Raw genomic sequence first — 21,406 nt, forward strand, 5'->3', positions numbered from 1 at the left:
GAAAATGGCCTTCTTAGCATATGATGAACCCTGTGTTACAAGGGTGTATGTGATTGTAGAGAGAGGGCTACGTATTTATTTGCTTGATAAAAATGCTTTCAGTAACCGCAACCAAGAAGAAAGGCAATTCTACCTCATTTATTATAAGCTTCACTTTGTTCCTGAAAAGTATACAGTACTGACTTTTACACTGGCTATATACTTATGAAGTATGATGATACCTACCTTTAACACTGTGCTGTACTAATCTGAAGTATGGGTCATGATTAATACCTCCCTGAGCAAATATTGGGCATTTCCTCCTCCTCTGGGAAATTTTTTGATAATGTCTGGTATTCAGTGCAAATTGCACAATCCACACCAAAAAAATGCTCTCAGAAGTATTTTTATGAGCTGCAGTAATAAGTAATTTCTGAAAGGACTGAATGAACAATACCAGAGAGGGATGAACTCCATTGGAAACAAACCATCCCTGACAGGTGTTTGACCATTCTTCAAAACCTTCATGATGGAGATTCCACTACCCCCTGGAGTAGTGTATTCCAGAGCTTAACTACCCTTATAGTTAGAAAAATATCTAACCTAATATCCTAATATCTAACCTAAATCTCCTTTGCCGCAGATTTAAGCCCATTATTTCTTGTCCTGCCTTCAGTAGACATGGAGAACTATTGATCAGCTTCCTCATTATAAACAGCCTTTAACATATTCTCCCTATTCATATCAGCCTATTACTGTCAAATGTCTAGCCTCTGTAGACATTAGCAGTGATTATTTATCACCTGACATGCAGCTCAGATAGCACACCAGGGACTAGGTCACTGGGAGCCGAACAGTTTATAAAACAGGATGCTACAACCAAAGTTGACAACAGACTACTGTAAAAGGTGCATGCTCTTAATTTATTTATATTCCATTAATAAGTATTGGGCCAAGGACGTCTGGTTTTGCCACACTTAATGAACCGGCTCCAGAAATGCTACATAAGAGCATGTAAGAACCTGGTCCCAACATACAGTAGCAAAAATTAATACAAATTCTAGGGTAAGGCTCCTTTTGATCAACCATTCTACCCACATATTGGGATTCTGTGTCAATTCATCACCTCACAAATCAGCTTCATTTCCTCAGCAGCCTGTTTCCCACACACTTAGACCCCAGGCAGGCAGACTGTGCAGCCCCAAGCACTGCCAGCCCTGGAGCCACCCAGAGTCCCTGGGCACAGGCAAGCCACCGCCAGCCCCAACCCGGCCACGAGGGAAGAGTGCCATCAGGAATCAGGAGAGGGCCTGAGGGCAAAGCCATTTGGGCTGTTTGGAGAGGCTCAGCCACTCATGGACCTCCCTCTGCCAGCACCATCTCTAACACTCACAATAATCACTGCCCACCCTTAGTATTCTGCACACAGACTGGCCCATTCCTTCCCACTAGGCCTTCACAGAATGGGGACTGTCGGGCTTGCAGAAATTGAAGGAGCTGATTTCTGAATCAGAAATAAACTAAAGGCAACCTATGTTTCACACTGGAACCACAACTGCAAAGGTAAGCACCCAAATTTTCACCCCACTGCTCCTTCAAACACACAAAAGCAGAGGCAATCCAGATCTGTGGTTCTATTTCCTATCCACCAATATTTTGAAAAGGAGAAGCATCCCACACCATGGGCACGAGCTAGCATCAGAGAAGAGAAATGGCTCATTATTACCAAGTGTGAAACCTTGGGCTTGTCTGCAGCCCAAGTCCAATCCCTAAAAAGAAGCAAATGAAATATAAACCCAGCCTTTCAACAGCAACTCAACCCAACAAAGATCTAATGTGGGAGACAAGGATCAACAGAGATGGGAAGCCAACAAGAACTCCTCTCTTCTTATGAAGGTCATGGTGATGAGGCTGACGAAAAGATTGCTCTAAGTGGAATGATTGCATGTACAAATGGCTAGTTAGGTTTCTTGGCCCCCTTTTTAAAAAAACTGATCCCCAGACTGAAGTTAAAAAGAAAACAATTCAGCAATGTTAATTAGCATCATCCACTGAGAACAGACAAACATGGGACATTAACTTGATGAATGTGTCTAGTTGCAGAGCAAATTAAGAATTCATTGACCAGTTTGAAGAAGCAAAAAGAGGAGAAGCTGAATGAATAAAATATGCAGGGCAAAATTAATTCCCTCAGCTATAACAGACAGAGATGGCTTGGGCTGTTTTTCTTTAACTGTCCTTAATGGGCTCAGTATCTCTAACTTTTGTGATGTTATCGTATGTCTTACAATATCAGTGTTTTTCTGGTAGACTCAGCTCCTGGATTCATGAGTATGTGAGAATCTCAGCTAAACCTAAAAAAAGTAACTTTCTTTCCCTTGTAGTTGTGGAGAAAACCTGGAAAATGTGACCCCTAAAGACACAAACATGAGAAGGTGAATAGACACCTCGCTGTTATTATCTGGTGAAACTGTGTGCTTCCTAAGCTAACCTCATGATTTTGGGGGCCCTTGGCTCATGCTTTCTGAATGTTTGGGGTTGGCAATGCTTCAGTGTGAGACCAAACTAGAAGATAATAAGGTGATTAGTAAGTCAGCATGGATTTGTCAAGAACGTATCATTGCAAACCAACCTGATAGCTGTCTTTGACAGGGTAACAAGCCATGTGGATGGGGGAAGCGGTAGATGTGGTATATCTTGACTTTCGTAAAACTTTTGATACTGTCTTGCATAACGGTCTCGTAAACAAACTAGTGAAATACAACCTAGATGGAGCTACTATAAGGTGGGTGCATAACTGGTTGGAAAACTGTTTCCAGAGAGTAGTTATCAGTGGTTCACAGTCATGCTGGAAGGGCATAACGAGTGGGGTCCCACAGAGATCAGTTCAGGGTCTGGTTCTGTTTAATATCTTTATCAATGATTTAGATCAGGGGTTCACAAACTGGGGATTGCAAGGTTATTATATGTGAGTCATGAGCTATCAGTCTCCACCCCAAACCCTGCTTTGCCTCCAGCATTTATAATAGTGGTAAATATATTAAAAAGCGTTTTTAAGTAATAAGTGAGGGGTTGCACTCAAAGGCTTGCTATGTGAAAGTGGTCACCAGTATAAAAATTTGAGAACCACTGATTTAGATAATGGCATAGAGGGTACACTTGTAAAGTATGCAGATGATACCAAGTTGGGAGGGGTTGCAAGTGCTTTGGAGAATAGGATTATAATTCAAAATGATCTGGACAAACTGGAGAAATGGTCTGAAGTAAACAGAATGAAATTCAAGGACAAATGCAAAGTACTCTACTTAGGAAGGAACAATCAGTCGCACGCATACAAAATGGGAAATGACTGCCTAGAAAGGAGTACTGCAGAAAGGGATCTGGGGGTCATAGTGGATCACAAGCTAAATATGAGTCAACAGTATAATGCTGTTGAAAAAAAGTGAACATCATTCTGGGAGGTATTAGCAGGTCTGTTGTAAGCAAGACACAAGAGGTAATTCTTCTGCTCTACTCCGCGCTGATTAGGCCTCAAATGGAGTACTGTGTCCAGTTCTGCATGCCACATTTCAGGAAAGATGTGGACAAATTGGAGAAAGTCCAGAGAAGAGCAACAAAAATGATTAAAGGTCTAGAAAACATGACTTATGAGGCAAAATTGAAAAAATTGGGTTTGTTTAGTATGGAAAAGAGAAGACTGAGAGGGGACATAATAGCAGTTTTCAAGTATGTAAAAGGTTATTACAAGGAGGAGGAAAAAAAATTGTTGTTCTTGACCTCTGAGGACAGAACAAGAAGCAATGGACTTAAATTGCAGCAAGGGAGGTTTAGGCCAGACATTAGGAAAAACTTCCTGTCAGGGTGGTTAAGCACTGGAATAAATTGCCGAGGGAGGCTGTGGAATCTCCATAATTGGAGATTTTTAACAGCAAGTCAAACAAAAACACCCATCAGAGTATGGTCTAGAACAGCGGTTCTCAAACTGTGGGTCGGGACCCCGATGTGGGTTGCAAACCCGTTCTAATGGGGTTGCCAGGAGTGGTGTTGGACTTGCTGGGGCCAAAGCCTGAACCCCACCACCTGAGGCCAAAACTGAAGCCTGAGGGATTCAGCCCTGGGTGGCCGGCGGGGCTCAGGTTACTGACCTCCTCCCCAGGGCTGAAGCCCTTGAGGTCTGGCTTTAGCCCCCATGCCCGGGGCAGTGGGGCTTGTGTGAGCCCAGGCTTCAGTCTCCCTCCTGGGGTCATGTAGTAATTTTTGTTGTGAGAAAACAGTCACAGTGCACTGAAGTTTGAGAACACTTGGTCTAAATAATACTTAGTCCTGCCATGAGTGCAGGGGACTGGACCAGATGACCTCTCAAGGTCCCTTCCAGTCCTATGATTCTATGAAACCGTGCACACCCACCGCCTCCCACTGATGCCAATGGACACACATTCACATCCACAGAAATGGAGCAGGCCCCTTGCCTGTATCGCACCAGCCCAGCAGCACCAGGTAGGGTTGCCAAACCACCAGATTGTCCTGGAGTCTCCACGAATTAAAGATTAATCTTTAATTAAAGATTCTGTCATGTGACGAAAACTCCAGGATCAGGTCCAGTCAAAATTGGCAACTCTAGTGCTAGCGTGTCCAGCCCAGCTGGGGGCAGCCACGTGGTGGTGGTGGTGGGGAATTGGGTGACCAGATAGCAAGAGTGAAAATCGGGAGGGTGGTGGAGGTAATAGGCCCCTATAGAAGAAAATGTCCCAAATATCGGGCCTGTCCAATCTGGACACCCTGGTGCAGGAGACCGCGGCTCCGCCGGCGGAAGGGAGACACGCCGGGGGCAGCCCTGGCACTGGCAGCTGGGCACACAGCCAAGAGCCGCCGCTTCCGGGATGACACAGGGGAAGGGTAGAACTGGGCCAGGCGAACATACCACCGGACGTGTGCGGCGCGATGCATTCTGGGAGTTGTAGTTTCCCTGACAACGGCTCCCGCTTCCGGCTATGCTCCTTCTTGGGGCGGACGGCGCCGTCATGATTTTGCGACGGTCTCTGCGCCGGAGCTGCGTTTCCGATCAGGCGCAGCCGGGCCGCCTCGCGCGGGGTCCTCGCAGTGACGTGCAGGAGCCGCGGTGCGGGCTGGGTCTTTCTCTTTGCGGCTCGGGCCAGCAGCAGCGCGATGGGTGAGCGGCGGGGCCGGGACTGAGGTGCCCCCTTCCCCCCCGAGCACGGGGCGGGCCCAGGCACAGCGGGTCCCAGGGACAGGGGCCCATAGGCAGCCCCCACCCGCCCCTGGCCGGGACCAGCGGCGCTCGCCCGGGGCAGAGGGTCCCTCCCCCGGCTGGGGTCGGCGGCGGCGCCGCCCTCAGTTGGTGGCTCCGTTTTCCGAAGCGCTAAAGGAAGCGAATCCCCTGAACACGCGGCCTTGTGAGCCCGCCCCCGGATCGCAGCGCTGCGGGGGAGCATCGCGGTGCTCGGGGTGTTAGTGGGGAACAGCCGCGTGCGCTCCTGGGGTTTGAACAATCTGCCCCCGGCTCCCAGGTTGACCCAGTCGTTTCGATTCTGCATCGGGTTTAGCTGGGCGCTGTTGCCTCGTGCTTGTAGTGCGTGGCACTGATTATTTTTCTGTGTCATGCAAAATTCTGTTACTTAGGTAAGTGTCGTGGGCTTCGTACTGCCAGGAAGCTTCGCAGCCACCGACGGGATCAGAAATGGCATGACAAGCAGTACAAGAAGGCCCACTTGGGTACTGCCCTGAAAGCCAACCCCTTTGGAGGAGCTTCCCATGCCAAGGGAATTGTCCTGGAAAAAGTGTACGTGTACTGTTTATTGTGCTTAGTGTCCAGTAGGGTTGTTTTACTCCACCTAATAACATACAATCATAATACATTTGCAGCCTTTGGTAATTTGGTTGCAACTCTATTGATTTAAAAAAAAAAAAGTAACCCTGATTTCTGCACTGTCTGTTGCCTTTTTGAAGTCATTCAGGGCAGAGTTTCAGGCTTTCTTGTCGTTTTTGTAGTTGAACTTAATAGTTAGGTCTGGATCACCAAATATCTATCTACTTTACGCACAGTACCATCCCAGCATTATTGTGCATAACACCTGATAGACCAGTGGTTCTTAGGTAGCTATATTTGGGATTTAGAAGATTGTCTGTAAATTCTGTGTTCTCCCTTATGCTTAACAAAAATGAACTATGCCTGCAGTTGTTGCTACCTTTTTTTTCCTAATCTACTTCTCCCGAAGAATATGAGTCAATATATCTTCTTGGCCTGGGGAGTAGCAATGCTTTGTATATGATGCTTCAGGAAAGGAGATGTCATTTCTCCAACATGGGCATCTGCTCTCCGGAAAGAAAATAGACACTTCTTAGACTAGTAGGAGAAAAAAATGTTGTTAAAGGAAATCTTCAGTGATGAGTGAATTTCAAAGGAGCTGTTGGTAATGTAAGTTTGAGTCCATTCAAAAGTTGTGTATCTTGATTGTGACTGCCATTTTAATAGGATCATAGAAATATAGGGTTGGAAAGGGAGAGATCATCTAGTCCAGCCCCCTGTGCTGAGGCAAGACCAAGTATACCAACACCATCCCTGACAGGTGTTTGTCTAATCTGTTCTTTACAATTCCAATGATAGAAATGCCAAAACCAGTCTTGGAAGTCTGTTCCTGTGCTTAATTATTCTTTTAGTTAGTTTTTATCCTAATAGCTAACCTAAATCTCTCTTGTAGATTAAGCCCACTATTTCTAGTCCCACCTTCAATTGACACGCAGAGCAACTGATCACTCTTTTTATTGGTTCCTCCTGCATCTCTTTTCTCAATACTAAAGATTCCCTGTTTTTTCACCTTTCCTCATAGGTCAGGTTTTCTAAATCTGTTGCTCTCCTCTGGACTGTCCAATTTGTCCAAGAATTGGGAGGCTTAATGCAGCTCTTTAGACTCTTTGGCCATGCTGCCAGTTAATGGTGCAGTTTTATTTTGTTTTTTACTTTGAAGAGGGATGTTTGGTTTCATGAGATGTATTAAACCAGAAAATAACAATTTTGGTTTAAAAAAAAAGCTTACTTACTTTACTGAACAAAACACTTCAAAAATTATAAGTGGCAGTTTCCTTTATGATTATTCCTGAATGTGGAAGCTGAATGAGAGTTGGGTGTATAATATGGACACCGAGGGAAAAGAGGTGGAAGGATTCTGCAGCTGTTCCTGAGGAGAAGAGCTGGTATATTCTAAAGAGCAGCAGGCATCAATTTGAAGAGCCAACTCTTTGTTACAGCTCTGTTGCATTTATTAAAGAAACTGCTTCTTTTGTGCCCCTCTACTCCAATTTCAAATGCTGTAAAGAAGTTTAGAGATTTGTTTTTTAGTTTAGTGTTTACTATGTACATTATACAATTGATGCCAGCAGTTGGCTACTTTCTGTTACAGCAATTACTTTTTTTCATTTCAGTGGTGTAGAGGCTAAACAGCCCAATTCTGCCATCAGGAAATGTGTCAGAGTTCAGCTGATCAAGAACGGCAAGAAAATAACAGCCTTTGTTCCTAATGACGGTTGCTTGAACTTCATTGAGGTGAACAATGAATCCCTAAAACTTTTTGGTGTGAATTGGCTCCATGTAATACAGCTCAAAGTTACATTATTGGTCCTATCTGTGCAGGGGCCCGTTGTCATCTGAAGGAAATTATCATTACTTTCTGCTTAGTAATATTATTTTTAAATTTCAAGTATCTTAATCAAAACATGAGCATTTACAGTACATTTAGATGTAAAAGGTTTGTTCAACCAATGCAACTTGCTTTTCTAAATATTCTTAAACTTTTTTTTTATTTGGGTTTTCATTTGACTGAAAATTGTTTAATTGAACTTAGTAACAATCTTCCTTTCTTTCATTGTAGGAAAATGATGAAGTTCTTGTTGCTGGCTTTGGTCGGAAAGGTCACGCTGTTGGTGACATTCCTGGTGTCCGCTTTAAGGTTGTCAAAGTAGCTAATGTTTCTCTCTTAGCCTTGTATAAAGGCAAGAAAGAGAGACCACGATCATAAATTCCTGTCATGCCATCTAGGCTACTAATAAACTTCAGTTTGATAAACTGTGTGGTTTTTCAAGTTCTCCATGCAATGAAATATTGGGGCATGTGTTCTGATGAACATTTTTTGAGTGTACTGTTGCTTTTTGAAACACTTAAAATATTGTGCTAGTGCCTGAAAACATGAAACTATTTTTAAATAAAATTGGCTTATTTACTCTAAATTAAAAATTCCCCCGTATAAATGCAGAAAAGTGGATGTTCCTAATTTAACATGCAGTTAGATCTAGCATCTTTTCTAAAGCCATGTCTACACTACAAAATTATGTTTACCTAATTTATGTTTGTGTACAGCCACTGCAGTTAGGGTGGTTCCTTGTATCAGTGGTGCGCATCCGTTGCCAGGACCACTTGCATCAATTGTATTGGGGCATTGTGGGACAGCTCTCGAAAGCTAGTAAGAGTCGACATAGTCAGTGTAATATCTCCACTGACTGTGTGTCAGTCCAGTTACATTGACCATAACTACTCTGCTTGGTGTTACTAAATCAGAGTAGAGAGAGGCACTTACAGCGGTGGGAGCCAGATTTAAGTTGAGACCCTTCCACAAATCTTGTTAAATTACTACATTCATCTGCTTTCCCTCCCCATGAACTTTACACTCTAACAAAAAAGAAGCTGAAGAATCGAGAGATGGCAAATGAATAATGGGTCAGGATATCTACAGGGTCGCTGGCTTGTTTAAGATGATATAATTTAATTCTTTTTGCTTGAACTTCTTTAGTGGTATCTGGGGTGTAACAGTTGCTCTGGCGTCTTTCCTCCATCCAGCTTATCTAACAGCATGGACCATTGTACCATTATGATCACTGTATGCATGGGGTGAGGATGCCCATTGTCCTTCAAGGGGAAGCTACAGGACTAAAGCGAGGGGTCCTGAGGCAGGATGCGGAAGGTTTGTGGTTGCTGCAATCCCGACTGCCTCAGTCTCCAACTATAACAGCCCGTCGGGGATGGCTGCAGCAATGCTGTCTGCTTCAAGCACGGGGCTCGGGGGCTGGGGGGGGGGGTGTCTTTCAGCCAAAGTACAGTGACAGGAAGGTGCCGGCTGCAGGCAAGAAGGGCCTGGCTTGCTGCAACTCATCTTCCTCTGAACCCGGCCTAGAATATAGTTGCAGAGTAAATATGAACTCATTGACTAGTTTAAAGAAGCAAAATGAGGAGAAGCTGAGAACAAAATATGCAGGGAAAAATTAATTCCCTCAGCTGTAACTGACATGTCTTGGGCTGTTTTTCTTTAACCATCCTTCATAGGTTCAGTGTCACCAACTCTTGTGGTGTTATTGTAAGCTTCATAATATTGGTATTTTTCTGGTGGACAGTGCCTGGACTCATGAGAATCTCAGCTTCACCTGAAAAAACCCAGTTTTCTTTCCCTTGTGGTTGTGGAGAAAATGTGACCCCTGAAGGCACAAACACATCACTGGTGTGAGGTGGTGAGATCGTGTGCTTTATAATCCAACCTCATGATTTTGAAGGCCCTTGGCTTGTACTTTCTGAACGCTTGAGGTTGGCAATGCTACAATGTGAGACTGCACGCAGCTCCCGCTGCTGCCAGTGGATGCAGAACCATGCCTGGGGCAGGCACCAGGCCTTGGGAGGGAGGAAGGGTGCAAGGACACATTTACTTGCAGAAATGGAGCCCCCTGGCCCCTATTGCACCTGCCCAACAGCGGGCAGCCACCTGGGGGGGGTTGGGAGGCTGCGGCACTGGCGGCAGGGCACAGCCAAGGGCCACCGCATGTCACACAGGAGGCAAAGAGCCAGACCGGCTTGACGCCCGGAGGCGGCTGCGCAATGCATTCTGGGAGTTGTAGTTTCCCTGACTAAGTCTCCGATTTCCGGCTGTGCCGCTTCCTTTCCCTAGTCTCTGCGCCGGAGCTGCGTTTCCGATCAGGCGCAGCCGGGCCGCCTCGCGCGGGGTCCTCGCAGTGACGTGCAGGAGCCGCGGTGCAGGCTGGGTCTTTCTCTTTGCGGCTCGGGCCAGCAGCAGCGCGATGGGTGAGCGGCCGGGCCGGGACTGAGGTGCCCCCTCCCCTCCCCTCCCCCCCCGAGCACGGGGCGGGCCCAGGCACAGCGGGGCCCAGGGGCAGGGGCCCATAGGCAGCCCCCACCCGCCCCTGGCCGGGACCAGCGGCGCTCGCCCGGGGCAGAGGGTCCCTCCCCCGGCTGGGGTCGGCGGCGGCGCCGCCCTCAGTTGGTGGCTCCGTTTTCCGAAGCGCTAAAGGAAGCGAATCCCCTGAACACGCGGCCTTGTGAGCCCGCCCCCGGATCGCAGCGCTGCGGGGGAGCATCGCGGTGCTCGGGGTGTTAGTGGGGAACAGCCGCGTGCGCTCCTGGGGTTTGAACAATCTGCCCCCGGCTCCCAGGTTGACCCAGTCGTTTCGATTCTGCATCGGGTTTAGCTGGGCGCTGTTGTCTCGTGCTTGTAGTGCGTGGCACTGATTATTTTTCTGTGTCATGCAAAATTCTGTTACTTAGGTAAGTGTCGTGGGCTTCGTACTGCCAGGAAGCTTCGCAGCCATCGACGGGATCAGAAATGGCATGACAAGCAGTACAAGAAGGCCCACTTGGGTACTGCCCTGAAAGCCAACCCCTTTGGAGGAGCTTCCCATGCCAAGGGAATTGTCCTGGAAAAAGTGTAAGTACAACTGAAGTACTCATGGAGGTTAGCTGGAGAACTACACTGCAGCTACTGTGAGTAGTTTGCTCCACTGAGCACTAAAGTAAATGCTGTTTAGCTTTATTGTAACTGCCCAACTCAGAGAGTTATTTATCACACGTTATATGTGGCTAACAGGCATTGTTTCTGCATCAGTACTTGAATCTGGAGAACTATATTGCCTTTTGCATTATGTACAATTGTTAGCTACATTTTTAGTTTGGTTCAGAGGTCTTTGTGCTTGATTTCAGCAACATACTGTTAATTTTATTTGGAAGTCATTTAATATTATTATCTTCAGATGGGTGTTGTTTTCAGAAGTGCTGAGTTTTCTCAAATCCCATTGAAAACTGTTAGAGCTATAAAAATTCTGAATTTTTGAAAATCAGGTCCTGTGGAAAAATCCACTGTGTGATGTTTCTACTAACTTGGTGCTAGGCATTTTCTGAATAAAGCCTGTCAAACTACTGATTTATGTGGTGTTTTTTTGAGAAATGGCTATTATGCATTAAATTGACAGCACCAGAGCTATTTCTTGTTGTTTGTTATCAAGAGTGAAAAATGTTTGCCATCATGCCACTCGATGTCTATACGGTGGAGTCGCATCATAGGCGCATTTAACTTGCGCGATTTTAACTATACGTGCTCGGTAAAACAAAACAAAAAAAGAGAAAAATAACAATTTAAATACTGTGCCTGTAGTGCAGGCGATTCCATCCGCCATTCCACTCAATGAGATTTTGACTATACATGATTTTCACCTTCCGTGCTGACTTCAGAACCTAACCCCTGTGTAAGATGCGATTCTCCTGTAATTCTGGTTTAAATTGAAATGCTTACCATACTTTATACAGCGACTAATACCTGGACTTGATTTTTTTGTTTCAATCTGTATTTTGTCTGAAGTTACCATCCGCCTCTGAGGTCCCCTTCTCTCTTCCCAAATAAAAATCAGACCATAAAGACCTCACGCCTGGGTTCCTGTTGGCATTTTTAAGCCTCTTATTTAGGAGGCCAGATTATCCTAGTGGGTGCTCAAGCCTCCAGGGTGCCATTGTACTGTTTCTAATTTGCAGTGTCATTAAGTTAGCATTTGTCCCCATGGAACACTTCTCTCTCCACTCCCCCACCCATCCTAGTATTGACTCAAATATTTAGGAAGCGAAGGGACCATTTGGGGCATTATTCTTTCTTGGACCAAGATGCTAGACAGGCTGTGTTTCAGTAATTGTCCATTAAATGTTGGGTTTTATAGTACTTCATGAAAAACAGATACTATTTACATTCTCCATAGAATGGAGTTGTACAAAGTGATCCAGCATGTTTAATGTAGCAGTTCTTGATGTTCTAATAGATATGTGCTAAAATAGTCAAGCAGAATGTCAGTGATGCCTTTTCATGTGTTTCCATTTCAGTGGCGTAGAGGCTAAGCAGCCTAATTCAGCCATCAGGAAATGTGTCAGAGTCCAGCTGATCAAGAATGGCAAGAAAATAACAGCCTTTGTTCCTAATGATGGTTGCTTGAATTTCATTGAGGTGAATAATTTATCAGCAAAAACTTTTCCCAAGTGTAGTTGGCTGAACAGGGGGATGGCACGAACAGGGGCCATGCCCACTGCACTTTTATGAGATAATGGGCAGAAGACAGGCATTAAAAGTGCTCTTTCGTCTGCCACATCAAGCCTCAGCTGTGCTGTTACAAAGTAAAGGAGTATCCTACCTAATATTTGTTCTTACCAAAACACTGAAGGGACTAAAGTTCTAAGTCTCTCTATATCTGACCACCACAGTTCTTTGTTTCATCTGGCCTTTCCTGGGAGGGGTTGTGATATGCTTAAAGCTATTGGGTCAAATTTGGGATGCTCTGATTTCTCACATGCATGAATCTGCTGTTGATTGCTGTGCAACTGCTGTGTTTCCTGTTTTTAATTCTAGGAAAATGATGAAGTTCTGGTTGCTGGCTTTGGTCGGAAAGGTCACGCTGTTGGTGACATTCCTGGAGTTCGCTTCAAGGTTGTCAAAGTAGCCAATGTTTCCCTTTTAGCCTTGTACAAAGGCAAGAAGGAGAGACCAAGATCATAAACTTTTGTTACTCTGTTAAGGATGTCAATAAAAATGTTCATCCAAAGAAACCTCTTGTATTTTTTTAATAATTTTTCTTTTTGAGAATAGTGTTGATTTTCTAAATGAATTGTTTGTAAATGACATGCGTGTAACTGTGTTTCAGCATCTGTAGTGCCCTGTTTGCCACTATCTTCTTTTTCTTGTAATAAGAAATGTCTTGCAATTGACCGGGATAAAGGTGCTCAAGTTTCTTAATTCCATCAGTACATCTGTGCACTATTGTAGCATTTGTTATATCTGTTTTACTTAGCTTGAGGCTTACAAGATATTTGTAAAGATACTCTAAAACCAGATTTTTAGCATACAGATAGTATTGGATCGGTTTGAGCTGAGAGTGGAGCTGGTTGGAAAACTCAACTCTTTTTCTTGTGGAAAATTTCAAGGTTTTGGCAAAACTAAATCTAGACTTTTTCAGTTCTAAAATGATGCCTCGCGGAGTCTGTAGTATGAGTGCTTCATGCTCCCATTCCCTTCTATAGGACAGACTCCCTGGACTATTTCTCCCATGATGCATCAGTTTCCCCTTTTGATGTGGGGAGGAGGTGTACTGTGAAGTCCAATGGGGAGCCTGTCCCATAGAACAGGAAGCATGAGGCACTATGGCAGTACTTCTGAATCAACGTGTTTGCTTTCCGTGGAAAATTAGCCCAAAACCTTTCAATTCCAAGGATATTTTTTGGTTAGGGAAAAACAAAACGTCCATTAAACAGTTTTGATGGAAAATTTTCAACCAGACCCAGTTAAAGCACAGCTAAGAATAGTTTATTGAAATAAAAGTTTTCCTTCTAACTAGTAAATCTGCTTAGTAAGTGCTTGCTGAGGTAAACTTGGGAGTGCTTGGCAAAACTGGCTTGTTAGCCAGGCCTGGTGCTGGGGAGATGTAAGCAGAGGTAGTGGGGAAGAATCCCACATGCATCATCCCAGTTTGTAAGCCTCCATGGATACCATGCCAAAGATGAGTAGCATGTGTTCTCTCACTGTCGAGGTGGGTCAGTGGATCTCCCTGATCTATGATGCCCTACTCTCCAAATGCTGTCATGCAATGAACACTTGCAGATTCCCAACCCACCTGTTGCTCCACTGAGCAGTTTCTGCTACTGGGAGACCCTGCACAGACAAGGGGGTAGTATTTGTCCTTACATTCAGAATCCTGAGCTGGAATCATGTCACTTGTTGAGTCATTGTCTGGCAGAAACACTGTTCAGATGGATGTGCACCAGTGTACCATGTGAGAATGTTTCTGCTATGTTTAAATAAAGAAGAGTTTGAGACTCCTGGTGGGTAAAAATGTAGCTCCTCTGCATATAGGAGATGAGTCTGGCAGTTGAGTTTTAGTCCTAGATCTGCCACTAGTAGCTGTGACCTTGAGCTAGTGACTTAACCTACCTCTGCCTCAGGTGCCCTGTCTTTTAACAAATGGTAATGATACCCTTCTTTGTAAAATACTTGTCTAGGTGTAGCATGGATTTTTACTAATGCTGAAGGGGGAAAATACAGCCTTTCCTTTAAGGTGACTAGAAGGGGAGGGATAGCTCAGTGGTTTGAGCATTGGCCTGCTAAACCCATGGTTGTGAGTTCAGTCTTTGAGGGGGCCATTTAGGGAGCTGGGGTAAAAATCTGGGGACTGGTCCTGCATTGAGGAGGGGGTTGGACTACATGACCTAAGATCCTTTCCAACCCTGATATTCTAAGGGTATCTTTCTTGGTCATGAAAGGACACTGCTTAGTCTATACTGATATTTCATTTTTTGCTGATGTATGTGGGAAGGTTGAATGCAGATACTGTATTTGAAGTAAGGGTTAATTGTAGTAACTAAAAAATCATGGCACTACAAAATCTGAAAGAAATAGTGGAACAGTTATTGGCGTATGTTTAGATTGATACTTTCAGTTTTAGACTGGTAAGTGATTCTTCAATGTACTTTGTGAATAGCCTTCTTTTACTGCTATATGTCCAGAAAAGCTAGAATTTTATCCCTGCAGCCATGTTTCCCCAAAGCAGGCTATTCCCTTGGAAGCATTGAGTAAGTTTCCTCTTTACTCCCAGTATCAGACCAAAAACTCCTGAGGTTTGTCAGGAACTAGTTTGTTCTTTTGTGAACCAGCACATGCCTGTTTGCTGCCCCTCTCTAGCAGGAGAACGCAGGGAAAAGAGAAATATACTGTTGAGATTTTTTTTTCTTGTGTGAAAAAATAACCTTAGAATGGAAAATGCTCAACAGAAAAATTGAATGTAGTGGTGGACTGTTCCATTTATGCACGGGTTTGGGGTGCTAGTAGGATGAATTTTAGTTCCTAGAGGTTTACAACCAAATTTTGAAGTGACCACTGATTCTGTGAGTTCTTAAGAGCCCGACTTGACACTTTGTGTCTGATTTTCAGATGTGGAGAACAACCATTTCCTCCTCAATAAAATGTGGGTCCTTGCCCCTGACACCTAAATACCAGGTGTCTAAGTATGCAAAAACTGAGGTGCATAACTCAGATTTTAAGGCCAGAGGGACTATTAGATCATCTAGTGTTATACATATCAGACAGGCCATCAGATTTCACTCAGTTGCTCCCAAGCAAGGAGAAAAATAAGGAAAGGTTGCAGGTGAAACTAGATGAACAAGCATCTCAAAGAGGTGATTTAAAAAAAAAGCAGAAAGCCTACAAGGGATGGATCAGCAAGGAAAGCTACCTCTGGGCGGTCAGAAAGCATAAGGGAGAAGTCAGAACTGCCACAATCCAACGGGAGCTGGACCTTGCAAAGGAAATTTAAACCAATACTGAAAGGTTATTTAGCCATATAAATAGAGAAAACAAGGAAAGAAGTTGGACTACTATGCACTGAGGATGGGGTGGAGATTAAAGATAATCTAGGCTTGGCCCAACACCTAAATGAATACTTTGCCTTAGCTTTTAATAAAGGTAATCAGTGTTAGGGCAGCGGCAGGGTGTCTAATGAGGATATAGACGTAAAATTGCAATGTGAGATGGAAGCCAAACTTAAACACTTACCAGATTTGCCCTTACTTTGGGATATGCTAATTTATTAGTTACTCTTCTGGGGGGGAGGTGTTCTGTAATTCTATTAATGTACTGCTTGTGTCACTTGTGTTTTCATAGGGAGCTCTACTTCTCCTTCTGCAAGTCCCTTCCCAATGGAGCTGTCCTGCAGGGGCTGGGTTCCTCCAGAACCAGACACCCACCAAGTCTGAGCCGACTAGGTCAATCAGCACTTTCAAGCTGACCCTTTTTATGCCCCTGGACTCAGTGGGCTGGGTCAAGCAGCACTTTCAAGCTGCAACCCTTATATGCCACAGGTTCAGCATGTCCCTCTCCCCACTTTCATGTTACAATTGTACTGGCAGTAACCCACTTGATGAGCAAACCCCACAGGATTTTTGGGCGCCACAGGGATCTTTAGCTTAGGTAAGAGAAGTGTTGCTGCAGAGTAAATGGGGAAGATAAAAACACAAAAGAGTAAAGTTCAGAGAGAGAGAGAAGCAACCAAAAAGTTATTTATTGACTAATAATGGTAACTACACAAGGAGAGCCTAAACCAACATACCATTTACATTATTAAAGTCATATATAGAAAACTATACCTGCCTGTGGTAGAAAAGAAAACAGAGCTAGAGTTGGGATCTCAGTACATGAAGCTTGAACTGGGCGGGGTTCCAAGGTTATGGTGGTAGCTCAGGGGCCTGAATGCTGGAGACAGGCAGAACCTCCAGCATGATCAGTCAGGAGAAGATGGAATCCCACTGGAACTGATGCAGAGTTTGGATCCAGGCATCAGAACACACTGGAGCATGGGTAGAGGTTTTTGTAGGGGAAAATACAATGGTTCAAGGGAGAACACTAGATTTGTTTATTGGTAAACTGATGACTCAAGGGTTTTCTTTAGGCTAGACAATAGGAGCTGATCACTCCTAGCTATGAGTGATGTTTCTTCTCAGGAGCTCACAATGCAATTAGGCTGCTTCAATATTTTGGATATCAATCAAGGATTCATTACTAGAATTGGTCTCATAACTGCTGGGCTAGGTGTGTGCAGGCCTGGGTTCATTAGTATCTGAAGCAGAGATCACCCAGGATGCAGTACTTCCCTGCTTTTCTGGTCAGAGAATTCAGTGCGGTTCTTGCCTTGGAATCTCTGTTTTTGATTCTGTATGCTAATAGAGATGCCTCCCTGTCCATCTTTGATGCAGATGAGGCTAGAGGAGTTGCCTTAATCTTGTCACCCTTGTCATGAGGGGTCTAGGTGTGTCTCGCACTGCCCTTCACTGCTCTCTGCAAGCCTTTTTTTCTGATCAGTTTTGGTTCCAGCAAAGGCAGGAGGAGGCATGTTCTTTCATGAGTCAGACAGGCTGGATACTGTGCCCTGGTTCCCCAAGAACACACAGAATTGACTGGTATCAACACTTTAATGGAACCAAAATGGGAAGGGGGAGAGAAGGAGGGAAGGGAGATATTATCCATCCAAGAATATTAAAGGAACTGGCATATGACAGTGCAATCCATTAGCAAGGAGCTTTAATGAATCCATAAACTCAAGGGGCATACATATGACTGGAGAACTGCAAATATAGTACTTCTATTTTAGAAAGGGGGTGGGGTGGAATGATCTGGGAAACTATAGACCCCTTAGCTTAACTTCAGTTGTGTGCAAGGTCCTAGAACAAATTTTGAAAGAATAACTAAAGACATAGAGGTAAACAACTCAAACAGCTTAATGGGATGAAATCGGAGGGCCCACATAATTTTCATCCAAGAATATGAAAGGAACTGGCACATGAAATTGCAGGCCCATTAGCAAGAATTTTTAATGCATCAGTAAACTCAGGAGTTGTACTGTACAGCTGGAGAATTGCTAACACAGTTCCTATTTTTAAGAAAGGGGAAAAAAGTGATCCGAGTAACTATAGGCCTGTTAGTTTGATATCTGTAGTCTGTAAGGTCTTGGAAAAAAATTTGAAGGAGAAAGTAGTTAAGGGCATTGAGATAAGTGGTAACTGGGACAAAATACAACGTGGTTTTACAAAAGGTGAATCGTGCCAAACCAACCTGATCTCCTCCTTTGAGAAGGTAACAGATTTTTTAGACAAAGGAAACACATTGGATCTAATTTACCTCAATTTCAGTAAGGCATTTGATATGGTTCCACATGGGGCATTATTAGTTAAATTGAAAAAGATGGGGATCAATATGAAAATTGAAAGGTGGACAAGGAACTGGTTAAAGGGGAGACTACAACTGGTCATACTGAAAGGTGAACTGTCAGTCTGGAAGGAGGTTACTAGTGGAGTTCCTCAGGCATTGGTTTTGGGACCAATCTTATTTAATCTTTTTATTACTGACCTTGGCACAAAAAGTGGGAATGTGCTAATAAAGTTTGCGGATGACACAAAGCTAGGAGGTATTGCTAACACAGAGAAGGACCGGGATATCATACAGGAAGATCTGGATGACCTTGTAAACTGGAGTAATAGTAATAGGATGAAATTTAATAGTGAAAAGTGCAAGGTCATGCATTTAGGGATTAATAAGAATTTTGGTTATAAATTGGGGACACATCAGTTGGAAGTAACAGAGGAGGAGAAGAACGTTGGAGTATTGGTTGATCACAGGATGACTATGAGCCGCCAATGTGATATGTCCGTTAAAAAAGCTAATGCGGTTTTAGGATGCATCAGGCGAGGTATTTCCAGCAAAGATAAGGAGGTGTTACTACTGTTATACAAAGCACTGGTGAGACTTCATCTGGAATATTGTGTGCAGAATACTGTGGTCTCCCATGTTTAAGGAGGATGAATTCAAATTGGAACAGGTACAGAGAAGGGCTACTAGGATGATCCGAGGAATGGAAAACCTGTCTTTTGAAAGGAGACTGAAAGAGCTTGGCTTGTTCAGCCTAACCAAAAGAAGACTGAGGGGGAGATATGAGTGCTCTTTATAAATATATCAGAGGGATAAACATCAGGGAGGGAGAGGAATTATTTAAGCTTAGTACCAACATGGACACAGAACAAATGGGTATAAACTGGACACTAAGATGTTTAGACTTGAAATTAGACAAAGGTTTCTAACCATCAGAGGAGTGAAGTCCTGGAACAGCCTTCCAAGGGGAGTAGTGGGGGCAAAAGACATATCTGGCTTCAAGACTAAGCTTGATAAGTTTATGGAGGGGATGATATGATGGGATAGTCTAATTTTGGCAATTAATTGATCTTTGATTGTTAGCAGGTAAATAGGCCCAATGGTCTGTGATGGGATGTTAGATGGAGTGGGATCTGAGTTACTATAGAGCATTCTTTCCTGGGTGTCTGGCTGGTGAGTCTTTCCCACATGCTCAGGATTTAACTGATCGCCATATTTGGGGTTGGGAAGGAATTTTCCTCCAGGGTAGATTGGCAAAAGCCCTGGAGGTTTCTTGCCTTCCTCTGCAGCATGGGACATGGGTAACTTGCTGAAGGATTCTCTGCACCTTAAGGTCTTTAAACCATGATTTGAGGACTTCAATAACTCAGACATAGGTTAGGAGTTTGTTACAGGAGTGGTTCGGTGAGATTTTGTGGCCTGCATTGTGCAGGAGGTCAGACTAGATGACCATAATGGTCCCTTCTGACCTTAAGTCTATGAAAAAATAAGAATAAACAGTAATTGGGATAAAATACCACATGCTTTTACTAAAGGTAGATTATGCCAGACCAACCCAATCTTTTTCCTTGAGACAATAACTTGATTTTTTTAGACCAAGGAAATGCAGTAGATCTAATCAACCTCAATTTCAATAAAGCATTTGATACAGTTCCACAAGGGAAGTTATAAGTTAGCAGAAGATGGTAATTAATATGAGAATAAAAGGTGGGTAAGACTACAACAGCCCATACTGAAAGGTGAACTGCCAGGCTGAAGGGAGGTTACTAGAGGAGTTTCTCAAGGATCAGTCTTGGGCCCAATCTTATTTAACATTTTTATTTGTGACCTTGTCACAAAAAGTGGGTGTGTGTTAATAACATTTGTGGATGACACAAATACAGAGGCGGACTGGAATATCATACAAGAAAATGTGGATGACCTTGAAAATTGGAGTAATAGAAATGGGATGAAATTTAATAGTCAAAAGTTCAGGTCATGCACTTATGGACTAATAACAATAATCTTTGCTATAAACTGGGGATTTATCAATGGGAAATGCCAGAGGATGGGAAAGACCCAGGTGCAGTGGTTGATCACAGGATGATGACAAGACACCAAAATGATGTGGATGTGCAAGAGGCTAATGCAATTCTAGGGTGCATCAAGTGACGTAGTTCCAGTAGATGGGAAGTGTCAATACCATTGTACAAGGCACTTGTGAGCCCTCATCGGGAATACTATATGCAATTTTGTTTAAGAACGATGAATTCAAACTGGAACTGGTGCAGAGAAGGGCTACTAGTATATCAGAGGAACCTCTCTTATGAGAGGAGAAGTAAAGAGCTTGGCTTGTTTAGCTTAACACAACAAAGGCTGAGGGGAGATATGATTGTTCTCTAAATACATCAGAGGGATAAACACCAGGGAAGGAGAGCAGTTATTTAAGCTAAGTGCCAATGTTGACAAAAGAACAAATGGATATTAAATGGCCATCAACAAGTTTAGACTTGAAATTAGACAAAGGTTTCTAATCATCAGTAGTATAAAATTCTGGAACAGCCTTCCAAAGAGAGTAGTGGGGTCAAAAAAACCCTAAGACTGATCTTGATAAGTTTATGGAGGGGATGGTGAGTTAATACAGACAATTCTTGCCCAGGTGTCTGGGTGGTGAGTCTTGCCCACATGCTCAGGGTCTAATTGATTGCCATATTTGGGGTTGGGAAAGAATTTCCCCCCAGGTCATAGTGGCAGAGTCCCTGGGATTTTTCATTTTTCCCTGCAGCATGGGACACAGGCCACTTGCTGGTTTGAATCAGAGTAAATGGTGGACTCTCTGTAACTTGAAGTCTTTAGATCAAGATTTGAGGACTCCGATAACTCAGTCAGAGGTTAGGGTCTATTAAAGGAGTGGGTGGGTGAGATTCCATGGCCTGCAATGTACAGGAGGTCATCCTAGATTATCATGATGATCCTTTCTGTCTTTAAGAAACTATGAGACAAAACTTATTTTCTGTAGAACCAATAATGACAGGCACAATTCATATTTCTATCATTTAATTCTTTATTGGTTGAATCTATATCAGTTTTTTCCATTATTTTGTCCAGAACTGTTGTGAGGCTAACCAGCCTATAATTACCTGTGTCATCTTACTGGCTGTTTTAGACCATTGGCTTGACATTAACATTCTTCAAGTCTTCTAGATTGCCAATATTTATTAAAAATTAACAATCAGGCCAGAGATTTCCTCGGCCAACTTTTTTAGGACTTTTGGATACAAGTTATCCAAGCATGCCGATTTATCACATTCTCTTTTGTTGCCGAGCGATTGGAACGGACTCTGTTGTCATGTGATATTAGTGCAACATCCTGCGTCTTTCCAAATACAGAACAGAAGTATTTATTTAACACTTTTTCCTTTTCTGCAGCATTATTA

The 21,406-nt window shown here is 43.7% G+C and overlaps 3 protein-coding genes across 4 annotated transcripts in view; 2 read left to right on the forward strand and 1 right to left on the reverse strand.

The window, feature by feature from the left end:
* Positions 1–4,968, reverse strand: part of ATP6AP1L (ATPase H+ transporting accessory protein 1 like) — a 32,161-nt gene extending 27,193 nt beyond the window's left edge. The window contains exon 1 of one of the 2 annotated variants that reach the window (XM_030567882.1): positions 4,901–4,968. In XM_030567882.1, the coding sequence (XP_030423742.1) occupies positions 4,901–4,926 (26 nt within the window). In that variant the 5' untranslated portion in view covers positions 4,927–4,968. Of the gene's footprint in view, positions 1–4,448; positions 4,844–4,900 lie in introns of those variants that run through there. The other variant, XM_030567883.1, reaches the window with a different exon arrangement.
* Positions 4,969–5,068: 100 nt separating this feature from the next.
* Positions 5,069–8,060, forward strand: RPS23 (ribosomal protein S23). The gene is made up of 4 exons (XM_030567894.1): positions 5,069–5,149; positions 5,620–5,779; positions 7,420–7,540; positions 7,866–8,060. Exons 1-4 carry the CDS (start codon positions 5,146–5,148, stop codon positions 8,010–8,012), a joined length of 432 nt encoding a protein of 143 aa, XP_030423754.1. The 5' UTR covers positions 5,069–5,145; the 3' UTR covers positions 8,013–8,060.
* Positions 8,061–9,956: 1,896 nt separating this feature from the next.
* Positions 9,957–12,850, forward strand: LOC115653994 (40S ribosomal protein S23). The gene is made up of 4 exons (XM_030567893.1): positions 9,957–10,057; positions 10,538–10,697; positions 12,134–12,254; positions 12,654–12,850. The coding sequence occupies exons 1-4, from the start codon at positions 10,054–10,056 to the stop codon at positions 12,798–12,800; spliced, it is 432 nt and encodes a 143-aa protein (XP_030423753.1). The 5' UTR covers positions 9,957–10,053; the 3' UTR covers positions 12,801–12,850.
* Positions 12,851–21,406: the final 8,556 nt, after the last annotated feature.

This window comes from Gopherus evgoodei, chromosome 6, assembly GCF_007399415.2.
Source record: "Gopherus evgoodei ecotype Sinaloan lineage chromosome 6, rGopEvg1_v1.p, whole genome shotgun sequence".
Taxonomy (NCBI): Eukaryota; Metazoa; Chordata; order Testudines; family Testudinidae; genus Gopherus; species Gopherus evgoodei.

Excerpts from the sequence above, each read along its gene's own strand:
- RPS23 (XM_030567894.1), top strand. Across the intron at positions 5,780-7,419 it reads GGAATTGTCCTGGAAAAAGT|TGGTGTAGAGGCTAAACAGC; the intron begins GTACGTGTACTG and ends TTTTCATTTCAG. Across the intron at positions 7,541-7,865 it reads GTTGCTTGAACTTCATTGAG|GAAAATGATGAAGTTCTTGT; the intron begins GTGAACAATGAA and ends CTTTCATTGTAG.
- LOC115653994 (XM_030567893.1), top strand. Across the intron at positions 10,698-12,133 it reads GGAATTGTCCTGGAAAAAGT|TGGCGTAGAGGCTAAGCAGC; the intron begins GTAAGTACAACT and ends TTTCCATTTCAG. Across the intron at positions 12,255-12,653 it reads GTTGCTTGAATTTCATTGAG|GAAAATGATGAAGTTCTGGT; the intron begins GTGAATAATTTA and ends TTTTAATTCTAG.